At 33.4% G+C, this 22,936-nt stretch overlaps 3 protein-coding genes across 5 annotated transcripts; 1 reads left to right on the plus strand and 2 right to left on the minus strand.

Annotated features, from left to right (window-relative positions):
- The first annotated feature begins 10,908 nt into the window (after nucleotides 1–10,908).
- Nucleotides 10,909–11,837, plus strand: LOC128194761 (protodermal factor 1-like). Its single transcript, XM_052870813.1, has 4 exons — nucleotides 10,909–11,345; nucleotides 11,419–11,545; nucleotides 11,641–11,775; nucleotides 11,829–11,837. The coding sequence occupies exons 1-4, from the start codon at nucleotides 10,909–10,911 to the stop codon at nucleotides 11,835–11,837; spliced, it is 708 nt and encodes a 235-aa protein (XP_052726773.1).
- A 3,538-nt stretch (nucleotides 11,838–15,375) lies between these two features.
- LOC108332492 (cellulose synthase-like protein H1) lies at nucleotides 15,376–19,125 on the minus strand. 3 transcript variants are annotated; one of them, XM_017567783.2, is made up of 9 exons: nucleotides 18,755–19,124; nucleotides 18,244–18,568; nucleotides 17,926–18,051; nucleotides 17,442–17,558; nucleotides 17,132–17,344; nucleotides 16,909–17,026; nucleotides 16,647–16,831; nucleotides 16,195–16,545; nucleotides 15,376–16,099 (listed from the first exon to the last, which is right to left on the minus strand). In XM_017567783.2, the coding sequence occupies exons 1-9, from the start codon at nucleotides 19,012–19,014 to the stop codon at nucleotides 15,554–15,556; spliced, it is 2,241 nt and encodes a 746-aa protein (XP_017423272.1). In that variant the 5' UTR covers nucleotides 19,015–19,124; the 3' UTR covers nucleotides 15,376–15,553. The 3 variants fall into 3 exon arrangements, with proteins under 3 accessions (XP_017423272.1, XP_052727116.1, XP_052727117.1); XM_052871156.1 differs by having other exon boundaries at nucleotides 16,647–16,834; XM_052871157.1 differs by having other exon boundaries at nucleotides 15,780–16,099; nucleotides 16,326–16,545; nucleotides 16,647–16,834; nucleotides 18,755–19,125.
- A 1,283-nt stretch (nucleotides 19,126–20,408) lies between these two features.
- LOC108333376 (putative cyclin-A3-1) lies at nucleotides 20,409–22,069 on the minus strand. The gene has a single exon (XM_017568800.2). The coding sequence runs from the start codon at nucleotides 21,742–21,744 to the stop codon at nucleotides 20,695–20,697; it is 1,050 nt and encodes a 349-aa protein (XP_017424289.1). The 5' UTR covers nucleotides 21,745–22,069; the 3' UTR covers nucleotides 20,409–20,694.
- Between the last annotated feature and the right edge of the window lie 867 nt (nucleotides 22,070–22,936).

Raw genomic sequence — 22,936 nt, forward strand, 5'->3', positions numbered from 1 at the left:
CTTTGTTTTCTACCTCAACAACAACATATGCTATGGGCAACATTTGGTCGTTTCCATCTCTTCCCATTGTTGTTAGTAACTCCCCTCCATACTTGCCTTTCAAAAAACATCCATCCAACCAAATAATAGGTCTACAACAAATGAAGCTATCCTTGCATGCCTTCAAGAATGCATAAAATCTTTGGAATATTACTTCACCATTACTGTTATCAACTTTTATTTGTACTATTGTACCTGGATTTGTTTTCAGCAGCTCATGACCATAATCATAAAGTCTTCTAAATTGTTCCTTAAATGACCCTTCAACACTATCTTTTGCCATGGCTCTTGCCCTAAAAGTCATATTTCTTGAAATTCCTACATTCCATTTCCTAGTGACTTTCTCCCTAATGTCCATGACCTTCATAGTAGGGTTTTCTCTCACAATTTTCTCCATCCTTTGACTCAACCACTTTGAAGTTATCAACTTTACATTGAAATCTCTATTACAGCTGTGAGCATCAAACACTTTTCTTAGTTGTCATGCACTGACATCACTCCTAAAGGAACAATAGGCATACCATTTACAATTTCCTTTTCCACCCAAGCACTTCACAGAAATCCTTTTCTTGTCATTCTTAATAAATTTTAAACTTCTCCCATTACTTAGTGCATAAGTCCTAATGGCATATGTGAATTCCTTTTTCTCAGTGAAATAGGTTCCTACTTCTCATTTATAAGCCTCCAAACTTTTAGGCATACTAAAAGTGGAAACCTTATCTTAGTGGACCCATCATTATCCTCACTATCTGATCCACTAATTAACTCCTCTGATAGCCACTCATTGTCAGACAACCCACGGACATCATGAATACAAACATTATTTGTTGACCGTGAAGACTCAAGTACTAGACTGCAAGGTTCTTGTCTCACATTTCCTTTAGAAGTCCCAATGTCACACTGGATGCTGACATCAATTAGACTTTCTTCACTAACATCAACTTCTTCATCATCTAAATCTTCGTCCTCAGTCTCTGCCTCATGTACATCCTCACCCTCACTGTCCTCTACGTCATCATCCTCTCCTAAATCCTCTAGCTCAAAATCATGTACCTCAGCTTCCTCTACATGATGGACCTTACCATCCTCAACCTGATGGACCTCAGCATCCTCACCATCACCCTCATGGGCACCTTCCACCATTTCTATTCCAACTTCAGTATGGCACTCAACATCACCCTCACCCTCCACCATCTTTGTTCCAAGTTCAGTATGGACCTCACCATCAGCCTCATGGGCATCCCCCTCACCCTCCACCATTTCTGTTCCAAGTTCACCATTACCAACAACCTCAGCCTCCTCCACTTGTGTTGCAACATCACCTTCATCATCAAGATAACCACCAACCCAATCAATCATTTCTATTATTTCTGGTTCCATCATATTATGAACCACATACAGATGAACTTCGTCATTTAACCTAGCAATGTTCAACATATGCATGACACCCCTATCATCAGTTAATAATTCTAACCTATCTAGGTCCACAAACTGACTTCCTAAACTGTACCATAATTCTTTGATGTCCATATGACCTAATTCTTTGACTGAAGCTAATATGCCAAAATAGCTCCACAGGTCTGGATCACAAGACCATTATGCTATCTCTCCATCAAATTTTAACTGCCCATTATCATCACTGACAAAATCTCCACAATGGTGGACCACAACTTTAATACGTTCCTCATCCATATCAACAAGTTGCTTTTATAACTTGTACATTATGGGGGTTAAAAAATCTTTGGAATATTACAGTCCTACCACTACGGGAACACTCACTCATTAACTAAACTCTCACACCGACACAGACAGGGGGACAGGGAACAAAGTAACATCCCCACTAATGAAACACTCACAGACAGGGGACCACTACAATTGATAAACAATTCAACAAATAAAATTTGGGACCATAATGTCTAAACTACAATGTAACAATTGAACATGCAAAATGGGGACCACAAATCATTATAAATAGTTACAGAGCAAAACAAAAACCCAATTATCGAAGACGCACATGTTCGTAAAAGCAAAAAAACATTTATACGTTCAAACAGAAAACCAAACACGAAACTAAATACCTTACCTTAGTTCGCGTCAATTATCGGCTAAATTCTCTTTGTCTTGTCCAAGATTGCAGTTGGTGATCGTCTTCCGCTTCGTCTCGCAACAAGGAAATGAAATCTCCAATTCCAAATTCAAATTCCTAATTCTGATATCCCTAAAGTGAATAAAGGGAAGTAAATAATGCCACATCACCACTGTTTATTTTATCAAAACACTCAACGTAAATGAGGAACACACATCAGCACATTCTCTCTGCACCACGTGGCCTTAATTTAACGCCAACTGAGACCAGTTAACGGTTAGGGTAAAATGTGTTCATTTTTACAAAAAATATGACTCAATTGAGACAGATGAATAAATGAGGAACGAATTGAGATTTCCATACAAAAATTAGGACCAAGGGAGGGTTTAAACCTAATCTTTTTGTTTGAATTTCAAGTGAATACTTTTCACATGTGATAAGAATTTTTGTAATTTCAAGTGAATACTTTTCATGAGTTAGTTCTCGTTTTGTTAGTATTTTAATCTTATGAATTTCTTTATATAAAATTTTTGGTTCTATGAACTATTAGTGCTGAAAAAGAAAAAGAAAGTGTAAATGTAAAATTTATATCATGCACTACAAAAATTTCCAATTTTTCCGGGCATTATTTTTCTCATTTTCGGCGGTTTTAACCCCCGTAAAATGCATTACCTACGGTTAGAAAAATCGTTGGGAAAAGTTGCGTCGTTAAGTAATTACCGGCAGTTTTTTGAAAAACTGCCGGTATTAGCGGGGGTTTTGGAAAACCGCCAGTATTAGCGGGGGTTTTGGAAAACCGCCGGTGTTAGCGGGGGTTTTGGAAAACCGCCGGTATTAGCGGGGGTTTTGGAAAACCGCCGGTATTAGCGGGGGTTTTGGGAAAACCGCAGGTATTAGCAGGGGTTTTGAGAAAACCGTCAGTCTTAGCGGGAGTTTGAAAAAATCGTCGGTATTAGCGAAAGTTTTGGGAAAATCGCCGGTATCAGCGGAGGTTTTTAAAATACCGCCGGAAATGTGTACAATTTTTTTTTTGTTTTTTATTGTAATAAAATGATATTATGATAAAATTATTTTATTAACCAAATAGATAATGAAATAATATACACTAAAACTGAATATCATATATAAAATAAACTATATTGTTCAATATATTAATATGTTCATACAACTAATTGTTCATACATTAAATAGAAAGATGTTCAATACTAAATTAAAATACTAAAAATATGACTAAGATGTTCGTTACATTACTAAAAATGAAACAATATCTAATTGATCTTCGTTACTTTCATTCTTTGACATGCTCGCTTGATCATATACCTATAATATAACATTATAGTTAGTCAATAATATATTTAATAAAAAGAATCATACAAATAAATTTAAAAGAGTGTCTAGATATTATGTTATTAAGTTAAAAGAGTGTGCAGTTTAGAAACCCAGGTTTATTTATATTAACAGAACAGGAATCAAAAAAATAAATAAAGGAGATTTCATATTCTCTAATGACAAAAATATGTTGTGGGAATAAATAAAAATGTTCCTAATATAATATATAGGTTCAGCTTCTTTTTTCTATAATTATAACAATAATACATATCCATGCACTTTTCCCTTTTATTTGGTTATCAAAATTCAAGTAATAATGGATTAACCATAATTTGAAAGAGAGATAGACCATTTGCCAAAAAATAACTAATTGCCAAAAAATAAACCAATTAAGTGCAAATTGTATAGAACAACACACAAGTATGAAGAAAAGCTACCTTCCACACCACATCTCTTTTTGCACTACCAATTACACATGGATGATGTGAGCAAAGTAATATTTTGACAAATGAATCTGGAGCATGTTTCAGAGTGGTGACATCATAAGCAGAGCCTTAACCAACACCTCAACAGATGGAACAGACGAAACTTGAGGGTTCAAAGAAATATCAGTATCACTGCAAAATCAAATATTAAGAGTTTAAAAGCAGAGTGGCAAATATGGAGATTGACGGGGGCATAAATACAAGACTATGATTGAAATGCTATACAACACTAGGACTATGTTTGATATCTTCTATAATACTATGCTTCCCTAAATACTATGTTGAGGTCAAATGCATTATCGTTAATGCTATTTAAGAAACTTTACTGATCAGGGTAGGGAAAGCCTTATATGGATGGGTAATGATATCATTTTAAAAAAATTGGCGTAAACATTGAGAAATAGTCAATAAGCATCATCATATCTATTTGAAAAAAACCAGATATCTTGGAAGATGCTAATCATGAATGAATATGCATAAGCTCCCAGCTCCAATGATCTCATTGTTAATATGAAGACATGTTGCGACAAGATAGAAAACCAAAGAGTAAGTGTAACTGTTGTAGCAGTTGAGTCTTCCAAAACATGTAACTGAAATCCTACCTGGATTCCTTCAACTAGAATGTTGAGGCCATACAGTTCTGCTGCCCTTGAACTTGCCATAGTTCCCATGTCCCTTCTTCCGTCTAAGGCCACAACCTATTCACAAAGTCCAAATCCTTATTAGGACATAAAACTCTACAACCTAATCAATGCTTGTTTTCAGTGGAATAGAGAAGATATGTAAAATACCCTAGCAGTTGTTAATGAAAGACTTTTTAAAGAGACATAAAATAAACAAAGATTTAGTTGGCATAATAGTTTAAAATAAAAACAATAAAGAAAATACCTTCTATTTATTTGCCAAATGACAAGTAGCTTGAAGAAAGACTATTGGAATAAAAAACCTTAAAATAATAAAAAATCTAGACAGAGAAAACTGCAATAAAATAATTATTAACCAAACCCAAGATTCCAATACTAAACTAAATTTGATATCTCCTATATTTGAACTGCAACAGAACTAAATTATAAATATAGTAGAAAAGTTACAGTTGTTCTTTTATTTTAAGAAGAGAAATGACATCAAATCCTGTTTGAACATAAATGACAACAAGGGTCATCTCAAGCTCAACTAAAGAACATGCAACATCATATATAAATATTTCTATATGAAAGAAAGAAATTAATAGTTTTATAAATCAAAATGACTTTATGTGTATTTTTTTTAATTTACAAATCTTTTTTACATATTGAAACATCTGAAATATACTTAACTGAAACATGAGTGAGTCAAGTTCATGCACAAGATAAATTGAGAAGCAATTATAACAAATCAAAGGAGGCAGAGAATGATAAATGTAATTAATACTTGTACATTCTTGGACTGCAGAGGAGGAAGAGAATGATATCATGGACTTTGAAGCCAATTCCAAAATGGACCACTGAATGAACAATTGAAAACATAACACAATTCATTTTGAGGTAAATTTGTTTCAATAAGATATACAAATTGGACCTATACAACAAGTTCATTTGGGAACTAGTCTTATACTCATGCGGTTCAAGACATCTATCATTATGATTTATGATTAACGTAAAATTATTTTATGCCCTGTTTATACATTAAAAGTGACATGATACATATCTTTTAAAATATAAACACATTTAAATCATTTTACTATCATCTTATTTTTGTCCTTATTTCTTCTGTGTATCTTTCAATACTATTATTATTCCTAATTTGCTAAACTTAAACTAAACGAATCCACCATTTCATTTTCCTGAATATAGTGTTGCTTACTAGCATTTTAATTAGCTGGCTTGTGGTAGATAGATTTGAGTCATTGGAATATAATAAAGAGGTAAACATTTGATTATACTTTATTATCACATGATGCATTACTTCACAACAAATGCTTGACAGGATATATTCGCTTATGCAGATTTTCTGCAAGTGGCAAAACATTTGAAAGGAAAACTTTACCTCTGTTTGGAACTTTGATTTCTCTCTTCTCAACATGGTACCAAAAACTTTGATTTTAGAAGTATACCATTATTTTGGAAAAGGTATAAAATCAACGAAATGTTGCTGAAAGAGGAATGCTAGCAACAAACATATAATTGACTAAAACTTATTTAAAATCACAAAATTGTGTGCATATCACATTGTATTTTACGAAACCCCACTTATAGTTTTATAGTTTCTAATAAATTTTCAACCAATACTAGTGAGTTAGAATGTACTGCTAACATTTCTATTGTTGAAATCCTAAGATATAATCTTTTGAATTTTGGACTAATATGTTTGATATTTCATTCTTAAATACTTATTTAACATGACAGTATAATACAAGTTTTTTAAAAACATTTTGTGATATGAAAAATGCATGTTCTTCTATGATCTCAGGTTTATATTATTGTCACTGCTCGTTCAAAGATTAAAACTGTTGGCACAAGCTTATATATCTATTTTAGAAAAAAGGATAATGATATTGAAAAAGATGAGAAACCTCTTATGAAGCGGATGAAGGTTTGAAACACTTATTGAGAGGAGCATGCACTTCTTACTACGGTTCCTCCACCTCCAACTTCAACGACACCGTTTCAAGGCAAGTCATGAAACTCGTTGGTAGAACCATGAAAAACTGAGTGAAGCAAGAAAAGGTGAGTCGCAAAAACCCTTAAAAAAGAAAAAGAAAACCCTTCCAACCTCTTTTCTTCAAGACAGAATTGCGTTTTCACAATTTGTGTGGCGCGATGCTACTCGTGATGAGGCTGTGAACAAACATGGTGGCGCGATTTTTGGGTTTTTGCAAGTCATGATTTGTGATTTGTGGTTGATTGGTTCGTAGATTGTGGTGACGATTTAGGGCTTTGCGTTTTGATTACGAGGGAATAAAAATGGCGTTGTTGTAGATTATGATGACTGACTACGTGGTTGACAGAAACTGGTGGAGGCTCACAATAATTGATACGGGCACGAGGTGGTGACTGAAGGTGAGAAGATGGAGATTGAACATGGCACGGTGACTGGAAGTGTGAAGGAGATGGTGGCCGAGAAAGATGAAAGATCGAAGTAGGGATGAAGAGATGAACTCAAAATGACAGTGAAGGAAAATAAAAACGTGGTCTTAAATTAGGTTAACCAAAATATGGAAATAGTTTTTTTTTTAAATATTTATAATTTAACTAGGGAAGAAAACCACCAAAACTACCAGAGGTTTCCCACTACAAGAAAATAGCTAGTTACCCGCGGATCATTATATACGGATTAGATCGGTATGTAATAAATATATTATATACGGATCTTATATACGGATATTGGGAAATCCATTATATACGGATTTATCCGTATATAATGATAAAAATATTTATATACGGAGGATCCGTATATAATTACCGTACGTAACGTTGGCGCCTTTGAACTTGAAGCTTTGTAGGGATAGTTCGTATTAATATTTGTGTATAAGCTGATTTTAGAAAAAAAACAAATAAAAATTAAACTGAAAGCTCCAAAATTTCCCCCCTCTATCACTCTCGAAAAAAACACATCTTCTCCCTCTTCTCGAACCTTCAGTCCACTTCTTCACTGCACTCTCTTCTCCGCTGTCAGTCCACCTCGTCGGCAGTGAGCCTCTGGTTTAGTGAAACCCGCACTCTACGTCACCGCTCGCGATTTGTGTGGATTCAGATTTGATTTGTCGAACACGGTGAGTAATCGAAGCCTTGAGGATTATTTTTGATTTCGTTTTCTCTTTTTGTTGTTTGGAGGTTTGAAATTGTGACTTTGGAAACCCTAGGTTGGTTTCTTCGAAGTGGTAGAGATAAGCTCGAGTTGTAGTTGCGTTTTGCTCCTGGTAAGTTTGAATCGTTTAGATTTGAGGTTTGTTTGAGTTATCTTTTCTCTGGGTGTTGTTACATTGTCCTATTTTTGGTCTTTGTTTTTTCAAGGTTTGAAATCGCGAATTTGAATACCCTAGGTTGGTTTCTTCGAAGTGGAAGAGATAAGATCGAGCTGCTATTGCCTTCTACATTTGGTAAGTTTGAATTGCTTATATTTTGGTTTCTTTTTATTGGCTGTTATTGAAAATGGGTCTTGACCAAAACTAGTCACTGAAAATGGTTTGCTTCGTTTTGGGTGCTTTTATTGCTTTCAGATATTAGTCATCATGGTTTTGACAATCATGTTAGTGGATCCTATGTTTTCAAAAAAGTGGTAACATGGTTTGAAGTTGTTTCCTGGTTTGAAGTTGTTTCCATTTGAAATGTATATATAACTATATATGGGGCATAATATGGCACGGGAAGGGCATAACAAAGAGTACATATATATTTGCAATAAGTTCAATAATAGTTGCAACATGCAGCTGGCTAGGTAGTTCCTCTAATCTGAAAACAGAGAACAATGTTGGAGGTAGTTCTTCTAATCCTTCCTTACCCCCTTCCAAAGATGGTGGAATATGTTGGAGGCAGTTCCTCCAATCCTAAACATAGTGGCATTAAGGAACAAGACCATTTATTGACAATAGCCAAAATTGGGAGGATCATGAAGCAGATTTTGCCTCCTAATGCAAAAAATACCTTTTTCTACACTCCTAGTTTATTTGCTAAAGCTCTTTGAACACACTGTGTTTTTTTAACACTGTCACAAAAACAATAATTGTTGCACACCAACCAATTCCATCCCAAAATCTACTTTTGTCTTCAAACATCTTAGTTGTCTCCCTCTTGCTGTCATAAAAGAACAACCATGCCTGTGAAATCAACAACCATACCAAAGAAACAAGATAGTTGGCTAAAACTCAATGAACCATGTTTAATGAGTCAAAACAAATGTTAACTTCAGTTTCCTGACTTTGGAACTGATCAATGCTCTCAAAGTGGTGCTCTTACGCTGATTAAAGATGGAACAATGATAAATTCTAGCAAAAGGAGAAATTTGTCAGTTAATTTCATTCATTTTGTTCCAGCTTTTAGAGTTTTCAAACTTAAGGGTGGTCTAATGTGTGTGTAGGGAAATTGACATATATGGGTGGCGTTTTGAGCCTAATGATAATGGAAATGCATATCTAACATACAACTTTGAAAAACCTGCAATGTTTGGAATCCTTACCGTAACCCCATATGGCACATTAAAATTGGTAGAGTTTTTTTTTAAAAGAACCAAGTTTCTGGAACTTGAGGTGGATCAAAATAAATGTGAATTTTATGGGAAGTGTGAACCCTTTGGAAGTTGTGATAACTCCACATCAACAAATTCCAACTGTTTGGATTTAAGGACTTGGTTATGACTTAATTAGCATCCAACATATATTGCAATAATATTCATTTATTTAACAATATGATTAGTCTAGGCAGAGGACAATACATGAAGCAATGAAGTCATTGGTTACTCAGTAAAATAATTACATATGCATTTTAGTACAGTAGTAGATATGTTACAAAGTTAATGCCCCTCTTTTTTTGTCCATGTACCTTTATGTTGTCCTTGTACTATAAAACTAGTTTTTTTAATTGATACAATGCATGTTGTGACTTGAAATCATCAGGTAAAAAGTTTCCCCATTTTCTGGTCAAACAGTGACATCAAAACTCAAGTAAGTGGTTCTAACCTTTTATTTGTATTTAGTGTGGGGAGGTAAATTAGCCTTGTGATTGTTTGATGTTCAATTGCATTGTGTCATTCTCGTTAGTCACTGAAATTTGGTTATGGATGTAGTAAAGTACTGAAATGTGGTTATGAATGTAGTAAAGTATGTTAGTTTTAACATGTGTTGTTTCTATTTTAGTTATGGATGTAGTAAAAATTCAAATAAAAATAGAATAGGAAATTATTTTCCTCATCCAAAACTGTAACCTTCCCATATCCATCTCAACCTTATTTTTTTAGCATGAAAAGTAAATAGATTTTGCTATCTACCTAAGCCATCAACGTGCCCTTTCACTCATGGGAGCCGTGCCACTTCTTCATACTTCCATTCTTCACATGAAAGAAAAAAAAAACAATAAAATATTCAAAGTGGTCTTCAACTTCACGTAACCACTCCACATTCTTTAATTAAAGAATTCTCAAATTCTCATCCAAAAGGTGTTCCCTTCTATTCCAAACCGATTCCGAGCACACCAACCAGCACCTACTACAAGCCTAATCACCTCTTCATTCTAATGCATACTGCTGCCAACACCCCATCATTCTATCCTCTCACCTAATCTACTTCTCATTCCATTAAAGCAAAAGAAATGCAGCACCGTTTCCAGCCTCACATTCCCGAGAACACCAATTCCAATCTAATCTCCACTTTCATTTTTTATTCATCATGGCATGTGTCATACTTCTAAACAATCCTCTTTCTAATTTTACCACTCCCTGCACCGTACTACACTTCATCATTTCAGCAAAACCACAGAGTTATTTCTACCTAAAAGCAATTAAACAATTGTCATACTCTCTTCACCCAGCAAATGTTGATTGTGGTCGTGCAATGACAAAGCTCATGGAATAAAGTAAAAGTGCAACAAGTAAACTAAGCATTTAAACACAATTCATGATGGAAATGGTATTGAATAAAAACGTTAACAGTGAAGGAACAAAGCTTCTTCCGTTAATGCTTTTCAATGTGTGGAATATTAAATTGATTCTTGGTTCAAACATTGAGATACAAGCAAAACCTATTCAAGCTAAGCTCCATTCCCTTCTGGACACCATTGCATGTTATTTCGATACCCTTTGTGTTTGACTACTTATATTGCTAATTTTAATTTTTGCTCCAATGGTTTTGTGTAGATTAAAGTTTTGCATTCTTATCTTTTGCTTCGATGTGTAATATTGGCAAACAAGAACATCATCATCATGTTCTTTTCTTACTTTTCCTTTCCATTCAATTGTAAAAATATATTGACCCAACAATTTTGTTTTTTGTTCAAGAATATGGCATCAGATGGTTGTGACCCTCCTATTCCACCTTTAGCAAAATCAGATAAGGAGAAGGGCAAGAAGAAATCTTATATGGTGAAGTTGTTAAATCGTTTCAATAATGTAAATGCTTCAAGTAGTCAGCCATATACACCTACCTCTACCTCCATTGCTAGATTTGTTCCACCACCATTACAAGTTACTGGTTTGACACCTACTGCACCATCAATTCCACCTTCGTTGGAAGTTCCTGCCTTCACACCTAGTCCACAACAATTTGCTGCTGATCAATGGACATTACCCTCCCCCCATGTTGGTTCTAACCCAACAACTCCCACAAATATGCCATCACCACCTCCTATAGGGGATAACCCTCCACATTCAAGTTCAGCAGCCAATGACTTTGAAGATGTTTCCAACAATCGTCCAATCATTACACCTATTGGAGGAGGGTAAGAAAACATCAATTTAATGTTCCAAGCATATACTGTATTATTCTAATATTTGACTTTTATTTTGGTATAGGTTTTATCCAACAAAAACAGCATCCAAAGCAATCACAGCCACCATCAAGCAACAGTTTGATGAGCCATGGGTGACATGGGGAAATATACCTCAGACACAAAGAGATGTTTTCTTTGAGCGTTTTAGGGTACACTTGTGTTTATTTACATTATGTACTACAATTAATTTTAAATGTTAAGGTCCTCATTTATCTTATCCAATATTAATCTTTGTTGTCAACAGAGGAAGGTTTCATGGAGGTCTAACCATGAAGAAAAGGTGAAAAAAAATTTCCACACCAAAGCATCTCATAGATTATCTGAGATGTTTAAAAAGGCTCGAACAGAAGGAAAAAAACCTAATTGGATGGGGGATATTGTTTGGAACATGCCACTTTATAGACAAAAATGTGAAACGGCCAAAAAGAACAGGACATCTGACAAGGGTGGTTGTTTGCACACTGGGGATCCATTAGCGTGCATGAGCATGCAATTCGTCTGGTACATATAAATTTATTTTTACATTTCTACTCATAAACTTTACAAATATTTGATGTTAAAAACTTACATCTTCTTTGCTTTCAGTCACAGGAGCTTGGTCGGTCAGTGCATGTTGATGAAATATTTCAGCAGACACATATTCGAGCATCAACAGGACAATTTGTCGATGAAAGGTCTAGGCGGACACATGTTAGTTTCTACTAACTCCATTATATTCTTTATTAGGTTGTAATTCTTAGGTCTATCTATTTAACGATAATCATGTATTCATTTAACAGGAAGAGTTTGAAGCAAAATTTTCTCAAATAAGATCTGAGACAGCATCTGATGGTGCTTCAGCATGTTCTCCCCTAGACCCTGCAGATGAGGAAAGATTGAGGAACCAATGTTGGTTGGACGTTGCTGGTGGAAGGTACAAGGGACGCGTATACGGCATCGGAAATGTCAGTGCTCAAGATGACTGTGTTGATAGTTACATACAACAGACACAGGCATCTTCTTCTCAGCAACCGATGGCAGACGACATTTCTAACCTCCACACACGAGTATCAACCCATGATGACCAACTTCGACAAATGAACTCTCAATTGCAAGGCTTTATTGGCGTCATAATGCAGTACCTTCCGCCTCCTGCAGTCGCAATTGCACAACAATTCTTTCAATCCCAAAATCAGTCATAAACTAATGTTCAACCACAACAACCACAGCAACCACAACAACCACAGCAACCACAGCAACCAACAGATCAACCACAAGATGATAATGTTTATGGAGATTACTAGTTATGTTTTTAGAAGTAGGGCATCTATGACTCAAACTTATTTCCTCAATAACTTATTTCATCTTATTTGAACTTATTATAATTAACAATTATGTAACTTTTCTTATTATGATTAATGTCAAATGCTTGTTTGTAGGTTTTAAGACTTATTTTATTTGTCAAATTTGTGAATGGATATAATGTGCAGCTCTTGTGAATTGTCTGTGTGGTATGGGCAGGTCTTGTAAATTGTCTGTTTGAATGAGCAATATGCTATTCAAGTGAATTAATCTGTTTAACCGTATATAAGTTATATACAGATTATCCGTATATAGGTTATATACGGATAATCCGTATGTAACTTATATACGGATTATCCGTATGTAACTTATATACGGATTATCCGTATGTAACTTATATACAGATTATCCGTATGTAACTTATATACGGATTATCCGTATATAATGTTATCTACAGCCTTTTTATATACGAATTTTTGACCGTATGTAATCCGTATATAATATGATTTTTTATACGGATTTTGGACGTTATATACAGATTTTGACCGTATATAATCGCGATTTTTCTTGTAGTGTCCGAAACCGCCGGAAATAAACCTCTGGTAGAATCTCACATTTTTGTAGTGATGTATGGTGTCAAAATTTCTACATTTCAACCCATCCATTTGCAGGCCCCTTACTGACAAACTCAAATCACTGTACGTATAGAAACTACCTAATTTTTTTAAGACACGTGGTGAATATAATTTATGCTTTGTTTTAAGGAAATAAAAAAATATTTAAATTAAAAAATGTAAAAATAATTATAAAAAATTTAATAAAATATAACTTATATGATTAATATAATATAACGTATGTAAGTTTTACGCAGAAATTTTCTTATATTTGCAATATTTGTGTATATGTAAGATTATTTTTTATGTTTCATATTTATTAAAAATGTTATGTGTCTTTATTTTAAAATTTTTTTATTTCTTTTTATTTCTACAATAAAGTAATTGAAGCAAGTACAGATTAAAAGTATTTTTTTCATATATAAATACTAGTCGTTGTATTTATTTTGTGTGTTTTTAGGTTAGTGAATATATATCATATTAAAAAAGGTTTAAATGTTAAGAAAATAAATAATGGATATTTTTAAGAATATAAAGGTTGGAATTTTTTTTTAAAAAAGGTAAAGAATACACAATTTAAAAATACAAAGGTTACATAATTCAAAAAAATATAAAGATTAGATTATCTTAGACAATTCAGAAAAATGTAAGAAGTATACTCTATATATACAAAGGATAAATAATGTAGAAAAATGTAAAGTAAACACTATAAAAATACTAATGATAGATGATGTAAAAAAATACAGAACAAACTCTTTAAAAATACTAATGATAGATGATATAAAAAAAAATATATAGAATACATGTCTACAATTACAAAAGTTAGATAATGCAACAAAATGGGAAGAATAGATTATATAATAATAGAAATGTTAGATGATTCAGAAAAACGATATAAAAATACAAAGATTAGACGATTCTAAAAAAATCAGGATCTATAAAAATAAATAGTTATAAGGAGTAGATCTTACAAAAATAACAAGATTAGATGATATAAAAAAAAAGTAAATAGTAAATTCTCTATAATATAAAAGTTGGATGATGAAAAAAAACAAAACACATTGTCGATGATTTAAAAATATAAAGGTTAAAATAATACCAAAAAATATAAAAAAAAATAAACGATTTAAAAATACAAAAATAATCAATATAGAAAATTATAAAAGATAAACTATCTAAATATACAAAGTTTATAGATTATGAAAGAAAAATACATTTACACATGTTGATATATTTCCTTGTGATTTTTTATAAAATAAATCTATTTATAAACAATAAACACTATAACTTATAATCATCGTAACTTTTATCAAGAACCACCTTTACACTTTGCATTTCATACCTTATATAAAATCACAGTTTCTCATTGTTAAGAAATATACTTACAATCAACAAAAATGTAGGACAAAATTATACATTTAGAGAAAATATTCTGGGAAGATTATAGTCATATATTATGCAGATTGCATCTTAGAAAAGAGTGAATAATATCAATACTTTTGTTAAAGGTTAGTTTGGAGCATTGAAGATTTGGAGTGTTGATATTGTATAAGGAATCGAAATAATTATTTTCATATCTTTTATTTTATTTTGAAATTTTACAAATTTTCTATTTCGCTATATATGAAAATTTTGAATATTTTATTTAAAAGATAGTTTAAATTTATAAAATTTGAATATTTTTTATAAAATATTTAAGTTATTATCATATGTAAAAAAACACAAAAATTGTCTTAAAAAAACACAGTGATGTCTAGTGAAAAATATCTATAAGCATCGTTAAAAAAATTATATTACATACTTTAAATTGAAAGATCTTATAGATATATACTAAAGAATAATTCCATTAATAGTGGTAAAAAATAATCATGACAATCAATCTTTATTTATTATAGTTAACACCAATTAAAAAATAATTGTTAAGAAATAACTTTAAGTGACATTAAGTGAAAAATAATCTTAATCAATGTCAATAAAAAAATTAGTCATATAGACACAAGTCTTAAATCTTAATCCATTGTCCTGCATTAGTGTCTATTTATAAGGGAAAAAGTAACTGAATTATGACACTAATCACTCCAATCGAATGAAATTTTATACAGATTTTTCCACTGAGACAAATCAAAACCAAACGACTTTTGAACCAAACAGTACACTAAGTACACACTTGTACCTAATAATACACTAAGTAGAAACTAGACAACCTTTGATAGACTTATTCAGTGAAGTATGAAATCCGTATCAAAGAGAAAGTTATACTCATCAAGTGATAATATTACTTGTACAAAAATGCAGAAAGACTAATGCAAACACGGATGACATGCAAATGGTGGATAGGGGAATTCCGTATTTTCCTCTGATAAACAACCCTTTCAAATATGGCCAGTAGCACACTACCAGATATGTACTACAAATCAACTCCCCCACTCCACACCCATTTCCAATAGGAGTTGGTTGCAACCCCAAAAACATTATCAACATGGCTGTCAAATGCACCAACAAAATGGTGCTGCCTACCACAAAAACTGGGGACTCGTCGAACGTGAACCTTCCAGCATCTGCATTGTTACCATCAGCACCAGAAGCAGTGTGTTCCTTCTCTGTTATTTCAAACACAGTATCTGAAATCCTTGATAGCTTAAGCATAGCACTCAAAAATCCAATAAACCATGCAGTTGTGGTTCTCATCACGCACATTCTTTGATTGTTCCACCAATGTGTTATAGATAACCCAATTGTGAGGTACTCTGATAGAGTATGTATATTGTAAATCACAAAAACAGAAATTGCAATCCAGAGGACAAGTCCCTGAAACAAAAAGAAAATTAAGAATCCTTTGTATTGTCTAGCATAGCATATAATAAAACCTTGCCGTTTAAACTGCATTGGAATTTGAATCAAACCTGAGGAAAGATACTGGTGTTGGCAATCATGCAATATGCAATTAGAGCAACATAACAAACCAGGAATGCACCACGTAAGCCCCAGTTGGTAAGCCAGAAATAAGACAAGCCTGCTCTGAATTGAACCTTACCAAAGAGCATGCACACAAGAGGAGAATGCTTCCCAAAAAAGACTACAGTAAGGCCTGAACCCCATCTCTTTTGTTGTATAACTGTAGAGAGTAATCCTCTGGGAGCACATCCTTGAAAGGCAATTGGATCTGGGGTGCAACACTCCGATCTCCAACCTTTTCTTTGAATATTCAACCCTGTTGGTACATCTTCTGAGATTGATCCATACAACCAGCCCAACTAGAGTTTCCAAAATTGTCAAAGCTAATTAACAAAACTGCACTTTTGCAAGAAATGGTTTACTATAGTCTAAAAAGTATATTTTTGTTTCTGTTGAGTACCTTTTTACCCCAGAAAGTGCCACATTCATAGTCACAATTCGCAACTTGGGTTGCTGCCTCAATAAAGTTGGAAGGAGTAATATCATTAGCTGAATATACACTCCCTCCCGAAGCATGGGCTGCTGAATTGATGAACTCCTTTGAGCTTCCAAATTGTTGTATTAGTATATCTTCTTCTAATTTTCCTGCTGAAGATAGAAAATAATAAACACGTGGTGGTCCAGTATTTAAGAATAAGAAATTTCGTGCATTTGGGTAAGACCTTTTATCTCGGTTTCAATTTCATGAGGATAGAGACCGTAAATAGTGTTTCTTCTATGGAAGGTGTTTGTTCCTCCATAGAAAGGTCCTTGAAGTCCAGCCATGCCTCGTATTATGTACTGCATGAGACAAAAACAAGAAAATATTAGTTTAAAAAGTTCTTTGGTTCATAAATTTCACTGGTGAAGTGTAAACTTAGAACTTCATTTAAGGCTGAAAAACACCTCAAATGCAGCCACCCATTGATTTCCAAAAGGGTCATCTTTTATTCCATCGTAGAATTGTTGGAAACATTGAACGAAAGCAACGTCTTTCCCTTTTTGTGAATCCATAAAAATGCACAGAGCGTGTAGAACAATCTTGGGATTGTTCACAACCATGTCACAGTCTACGTTCAACATAAAGGGAGCATTGCTCATCAATCCAGACACTCTTGTCTGCACATATGAGTTATTGATTCAAATTAAATCAATGGTTAAATAGAAAGAATGAGACTCGAAATTCCAAGAACCATACATCAGTTAACAAACTTACCAAGACATTCATAGCTCCCGCTTTGTAATTATGATGGTACTGTGGTCTCTTCTCTCTTGATACATAGATTAAGTGAGGCAATCCATCAAAAAGACCTTCCTTGTTTTCTAATATAACCTGTTCATATGTCATGTAAATAAGTGCTTTCTTGTTCTTTAGACGTGTAAGCACCATAACTTCGATTGGAACAGATATTGGAAAGATGTATGTAAACTTTGCTGTTTCAACGAACGAAGTGACATGTTCGTACAATGGAAGATTTACTTTTTCATCTTCTAATTTGACTGTCTAGAAATTTGGCAAGAAATAAATAGAAAATAAGTAAAATGGATAGTGTAAAGGAAAGAAAAGAAACGGTGAGGTGCATATATTTATGGGAAGATAACACTTCTGACATGTTCGTACTCTAGAATTTAGAAATTAAGGTAGCCAAAATCATTTGTGTTTAATTTCTATGTAGCCAGAATCATGATATTTCTGTTACCTTAACTATGCTTGGATGATTTCTTTGTTCTGTATTCGAGAAAATCGCAAATTCTCCATCAAGTTGGAATGGAGTTGTTTTGTGTGTCACCTCTTCAATTGTTCGGCTTAGATTGTCGTACATCTCCTGCAAAATACAAAAAGACAAATAACTCTACAGTTCATCGTCAGAGTATTTGGAAAGTTCAAACATATTATAGATCTCCAAATTTCATATTTATCCTTATATTCGGTGTTTATCTCATTATTATGAATGTGTTGAGGAGTTAGAAGACTAGTTTGGAATTTTAATAATGCAGGGCGAGGTTGTTGTACTCACCTTCACTTGTAACCATTCTTGTTTGAATTCAAGCGAGTCTTCGTTATTGTTTATTGTAACATCAGAGAAGTATCTAAAGGGTGCTCTCACTTGTACGTTATGCTTCTTACAGAAAGGAACCCAAAACTTAGCAAATTTGGAGGCTTCCAGAAGGGCATAGAAAGTAAGAGGGGAGCAGCCATCATCAGAAACATAGCAAGCTAGCTTGTTAGCTGGATAATCAAGAGCTAGAAGAGATAAAACAGTGTTGACTGTGATGATAGGGGATTCAAGTACAGGGTCTGCTGTTGTAACAAACAAGTCCACCGGTGGAAGCTCTTGAACCCTATTGAGATTTAAAACATTAAATTACAAGCACATAAATAGTAATCACATGAATAGCACTAAAAACCAAGAATAAGCATTTACCAACTTGCAACTTTTGGAAGTAGTTGAAGAAGGGAAAAAGTCCATCAGAATAGGAAACTGGATTGTAAACAGAAATCACCAATTGCTGTATGTTATTATATACCTTTGCAAGAGACGATCTGGGTGGGTTATGGTCACTGCAGGACTCCACTTGGTGTTGAGAATGACAATCCAAGTGAAGGTGAACCAGGATTCGCATATGAAAGCAAGTAACCATGGGAAAGTGAAGTTGTGGGATGAGAAAACTCGATTATTAAGAAGTAAGAGGAGGAGGAACAAAATCAAGGTGTCTATCACTCTTTGAAATGTTCGTTTGAGCCAAACTTTTTCATAGAGAGGGAGATCATGGTCTTGGTTGGCCATTTAGCAAACTTTAAGAAACTAGAACAAGGTTTAAGATTCCTTAGTGGTCGATTATCTGCAGAATGGGAAAGTTCTGTAACATGTGGTGTTAGGGTATCTGAAATTTATTATCTAACATATAATACAATGTTTTACTAAGAAATAGTTTATTATGGAATTTTGTCCTGTATAAATCATGGACTGACTGTCATTTTCCTTAAAATAATAATACTAGTTGAGGTCTTTGGCTGCTGTCATCGAGGTACTTGTCTCTTATATCATCTGATTACGTACATGAAGTGTGTTGCATAGCTTCTCTATGGTTTGGAAAATCAGTCATCAGGTAAGTTACTGTCACGTATAAAAAACTTAGAATAGCCGTGACAGACAAAATGACCTTTACTTATAAATATTTAACTCTAGAATTCATGTTGTCATATAAGTACAGTATCATCATTATTGTGTTAAGACAATTTACTGAACTATAAGATTTGTTCCTTTTCTTAATGCTGTTTCACAAAATTTCTGTAAGATTTAAAAAAAGGAAAAATAAAATTATTTAAAATTTATAAATTAATTTATTGAAATTATTTTATACTTTAAAAGCTTAATTTATATAGTCTAATTTTAATCTATAGATTTTTTTAGTTCCTAGAAATTTATTATGGAAAAGTTTGTGAATGTTGAAATATTATGTAAAAGAACAAAAGCTAATTTTAGATACTCAAAATCATGGAGAGAGAATCTTTAATAGTTTAGTGCACTAGGCACAAAAATAGCATTTTCCTTTCTTTGTCACAATAAAAAGTTGTTCTTTGAGGTTTGCACGAACAATTATGATTGAATAGACTCTTTTCTTTGATTCATTTTTTCTTTCGGTCTTAATATCATGTTTCGTTAAGAATTTATCTTATTATTATTTAATTATTTTAATCAGTCTATGTGTAGAAGTACATTAATTTAATTTCTTTTGTATCTATTCTTTCGAATAAATTCACTGGAAGAATAAAATGATAGAAAAATCAACTTAAGAACTTCAGAATAGATGGATGAAATAAGTAGTTGCATTTTTCAACCATTTTTCTCGTATTATTTGTATTGATATAATATTCATAAAGAACAAATATTAATAAATATCTCTAAATAATAGGACATTTTCGACAAACCAGAAAGATTTTCTGAACAAAAATTCTCATGTTAGCTTTCCTACTTTCTCTGCATCTAAAATTCCTTCACGCCATGACCACAGCTTGACAGATGATGAACAAAATTCAAATTTATTGATGACAACATCCTTAAATCCTAAGATAAACACTCCTGGTTTGCTGTCTTGAAGCACAGTAAAAGCCTCGTTTTTTATTGGTTGAAGCACAAAGTTTTTTCCTAGATTGCAACCATCACATGGATCAATGATGTCAAAGAGAAATCGAAAGATTCTTTACAAGGTGTATGCAATGTTCACATCATCCTGCACTATAATTCTCCTAATACATGTTATTGAAAGACTGTCATAATTTTTCAGCAGTGACCATCATGATAGTCTGCTGTGTTTCCTTCAAGGCCTCAATGATGACCAAGAAGCTCTACAATCTAAGATATGTTAATTGAGCATTGAACATTGATATCTTCACTGCTCACTCTTGCAATTTAAAGACAAATCTATGCATCAAAATTCTAAAGTCAGGCCTGTTCAAATAATGATCAAACCATGTGCTTTATCAAACATGACTTAAGAGATAATTCATCACAAAATTTGCTGCATCCCTGGTCTTCAAAGTAACAATTGGGTACATAAGGAGGGGAAGGCAGATTTGCAACGCATTTGAACTTTTGCTGCTTGTACTTATCCCGGACAGCTTTGAAGGATGCTGCTTTTCGTAACAAGTACAGGTCATGCAAAATTAAGACACATTCTTTCAATTCGGCTGATTTGTAACCAGAACATTCACTCAAAGAAGGAGTCCATGGATGCACTTCAGGCGAAATAAGAAATCTAGAAAGAAATACAGCAGATGCGGCCACAACCGAAGGCAAAAATTTCAAACAATCATAATCCAACAAACTTAACTCAGCAAGATAGCGGCCCAGAAATTCAATCTGTGAATTTGGAGTCATTTCGTTATCAGCAAACCTTCTGAGAAAAGTGTTCACAGTAGGATTTCCCATTTCAAACTTTAGTGACTGCAGTATGTCAGCTTCCATCTTCACAACCTCTGCCTTGTCATATGTGTAATCAGTGATGCTGCAAAAATCATTCACACAAGGTGGGTCAATTTCCTCGTATTTGGATGCAATAAGCATGGAGGAAACACCCAACAACTGAAGTCTGGATTTATTCACCGGATTAACCGATAAAAACCTATCAATGTACGAAACTGAGAGATGAAGAGTGTCTGGAAGAAGCTTGTACTCCTCACCCACTTCTACTAACCAATCCACCAAGATTGCTCTCATGGTTGGTGTAAACAATTTCTGAACTTTCTCAATGTAGTCAACAGTTGGTCTCCTCTTTTTCTGCATCTCCATTTCATGAAGATACTCATAGACATGGGAAAAGAGGGATTCATCAGTACGGGGAGAAGAAGAGTGGTGGATTGTGGAAGATTGCTTCTTTGTATTGGGATTCTTCACACCTTGCAATTTCTCTTTGGGAGGATCTTGAACCAAAGAAACCCTATGCCTTTTGGGGTGTTGTTTTTGGACCAAGACCATAGCGTTTGCCTTTCTCTTTGAGGCGGCACGAGTCTCCATCTTTTGTTCCTTCTGTGATGTGAATTTGGAAGAGAGGGAAAGAACGCACAGATGAAAGAAGATGGGATTGAAGTCTTGGGTGCAGAAGAAAGATGGTTGCCATGTTTATGTATAATGGATAGAGAAGACAAGGAGGGTCCGAAAAATAAAACGAAAATGAATCAGTGTGTCTGAAAATTTAGAGATTTGGCGTTACTGAAAATTTAGAGATTTGGCGTTACTGAAAATTTAGAGATTTCTTTTTGGTTCCAAATTCAAAGGTACAGTGTGATTTAGGGTTTGTCTAGGAATTGAAGAGAATTTTCACATGGCGGGCTTCTTTTCCGCCTTCTGCTGGTAAAGTGACCTGGAATGACATTAATAGGAAATATTCTAGGAAGATTACATAATATCAATATTTTTTTATTTAAATGTTGGTTTGTACTGTAACATTGAAAATTTTGAGTGTGAAAATTGGAAACAAGAAATTGAAATAATTACTTTAATATCTTGTACTGATCTTAGGAAATTTTACAAATTTTCTATTCAACTATGTACGATTTTTTTTTAAAATTATTGAGTTTTTGAATATTTTATTAAAATATAATTTAAATTTGTTAATTTTTTTTTCATATATAAAAGTACATAAAATAACATTAGGGATGTCTAGTGAAAAAATTTCTATAAATTTTACTAAAAAAAAATTACATAAGATTTCACTGTTCTAAAACATTTTTTCATCACTTTTTTATATTATTTGTGTCGGTAATATTCATTGTAACATCCCAAAATATAGTATAAACTATAGAAGAGACTCATTACATGATAAGGTAGAACAGTTGTCTATCTAGAATATAAAGTAATCTCTTTACAATTATCCAAAAACAACTATAAATTTAAAACTTTATATATGTACATTAAGATACTCAAAACTATCTACAAGATTCAACTAAACTAACTACTCCGCAGCATATCACCTCCATCCAATGCCTGCTCTAGGAATACCTTATCTCCCTCTGCTCACATCCATAAGATGATCATTGCAGAAGAAATAACACAAATACATACAAAACACAAACACACAACAGGGTAAGCTAGTTTAAACAAGATTAATCATATATTCAGTTACTAAGTTTCATACATATTCATTCACATCACATAAACTTTTCATACATGACACTACACTGACTTTTATTGTCCGGACTTCGAATGA

Source organism: Vigna angularis, chromosome 11 (assembly GCF_016808095.1).
Source record: "Vigna angularis cultivar LongXiaoDou No.4 chromosome 11, ASM1680809v1, whole genome shotgun sequence".
Taxonomy (NCBI): domain Eukaryota; kingdom Viridiplantae; phylum Streptophyta; class Magnoliopsida; order Fabales; family Fabaceae; genus Vigna; species Vigna angularis.

Coding starts and splice junctions, on each gene's coding strand:
- LOC128194761 (XM_052870813.1), top strand. CDS start 10,909: ATGGCATCAGATGGTTGTGACCCTCCTATTCCACCTTTAGCAAAATCA. Junction 11,346..11,418: donor ATTACACCTATTGGAGGAGG/GTAAGAAAACAT, acceptor ATTTTGGTATAG/GTTTTATCCAACAAAAACAG. Junction 11,546..11,640: donor TTTTCTTTGAGCGTTTTAGG/GTACACTTGTGT, acceptor TGTTGTCAACAG/AGGAAGGTTTCATGGAGGTC.
- LOC108332492 (XM_052871156.1), bottom strand. CDS start 19,014: ATGGCCAACCAAGACCATGATCTCCCTCTCTATGAAAAAGTTTGGCTC. Junction 18,052..18,243: donor AAGAATGGTTACAAGTGAAG/GTGAGTACAACA, acceptor TGTATTTTGCAG/GAGATGTACGACAATCTAAG. Junction 17,559..17,925: donor ATCATCCAAGCATAGTTAAG/GTAACAGAAATA, acceptor ACATATGAACAG/GTTATATTAGAAAACAAGGA.
- LOC108333376 (XM_017568800.2), bottom strand. CDS start 21,744: ATGGAGACTCGTGCCGCCTCAAAGAGAAAGGCAAACGCTATGGTCTTG.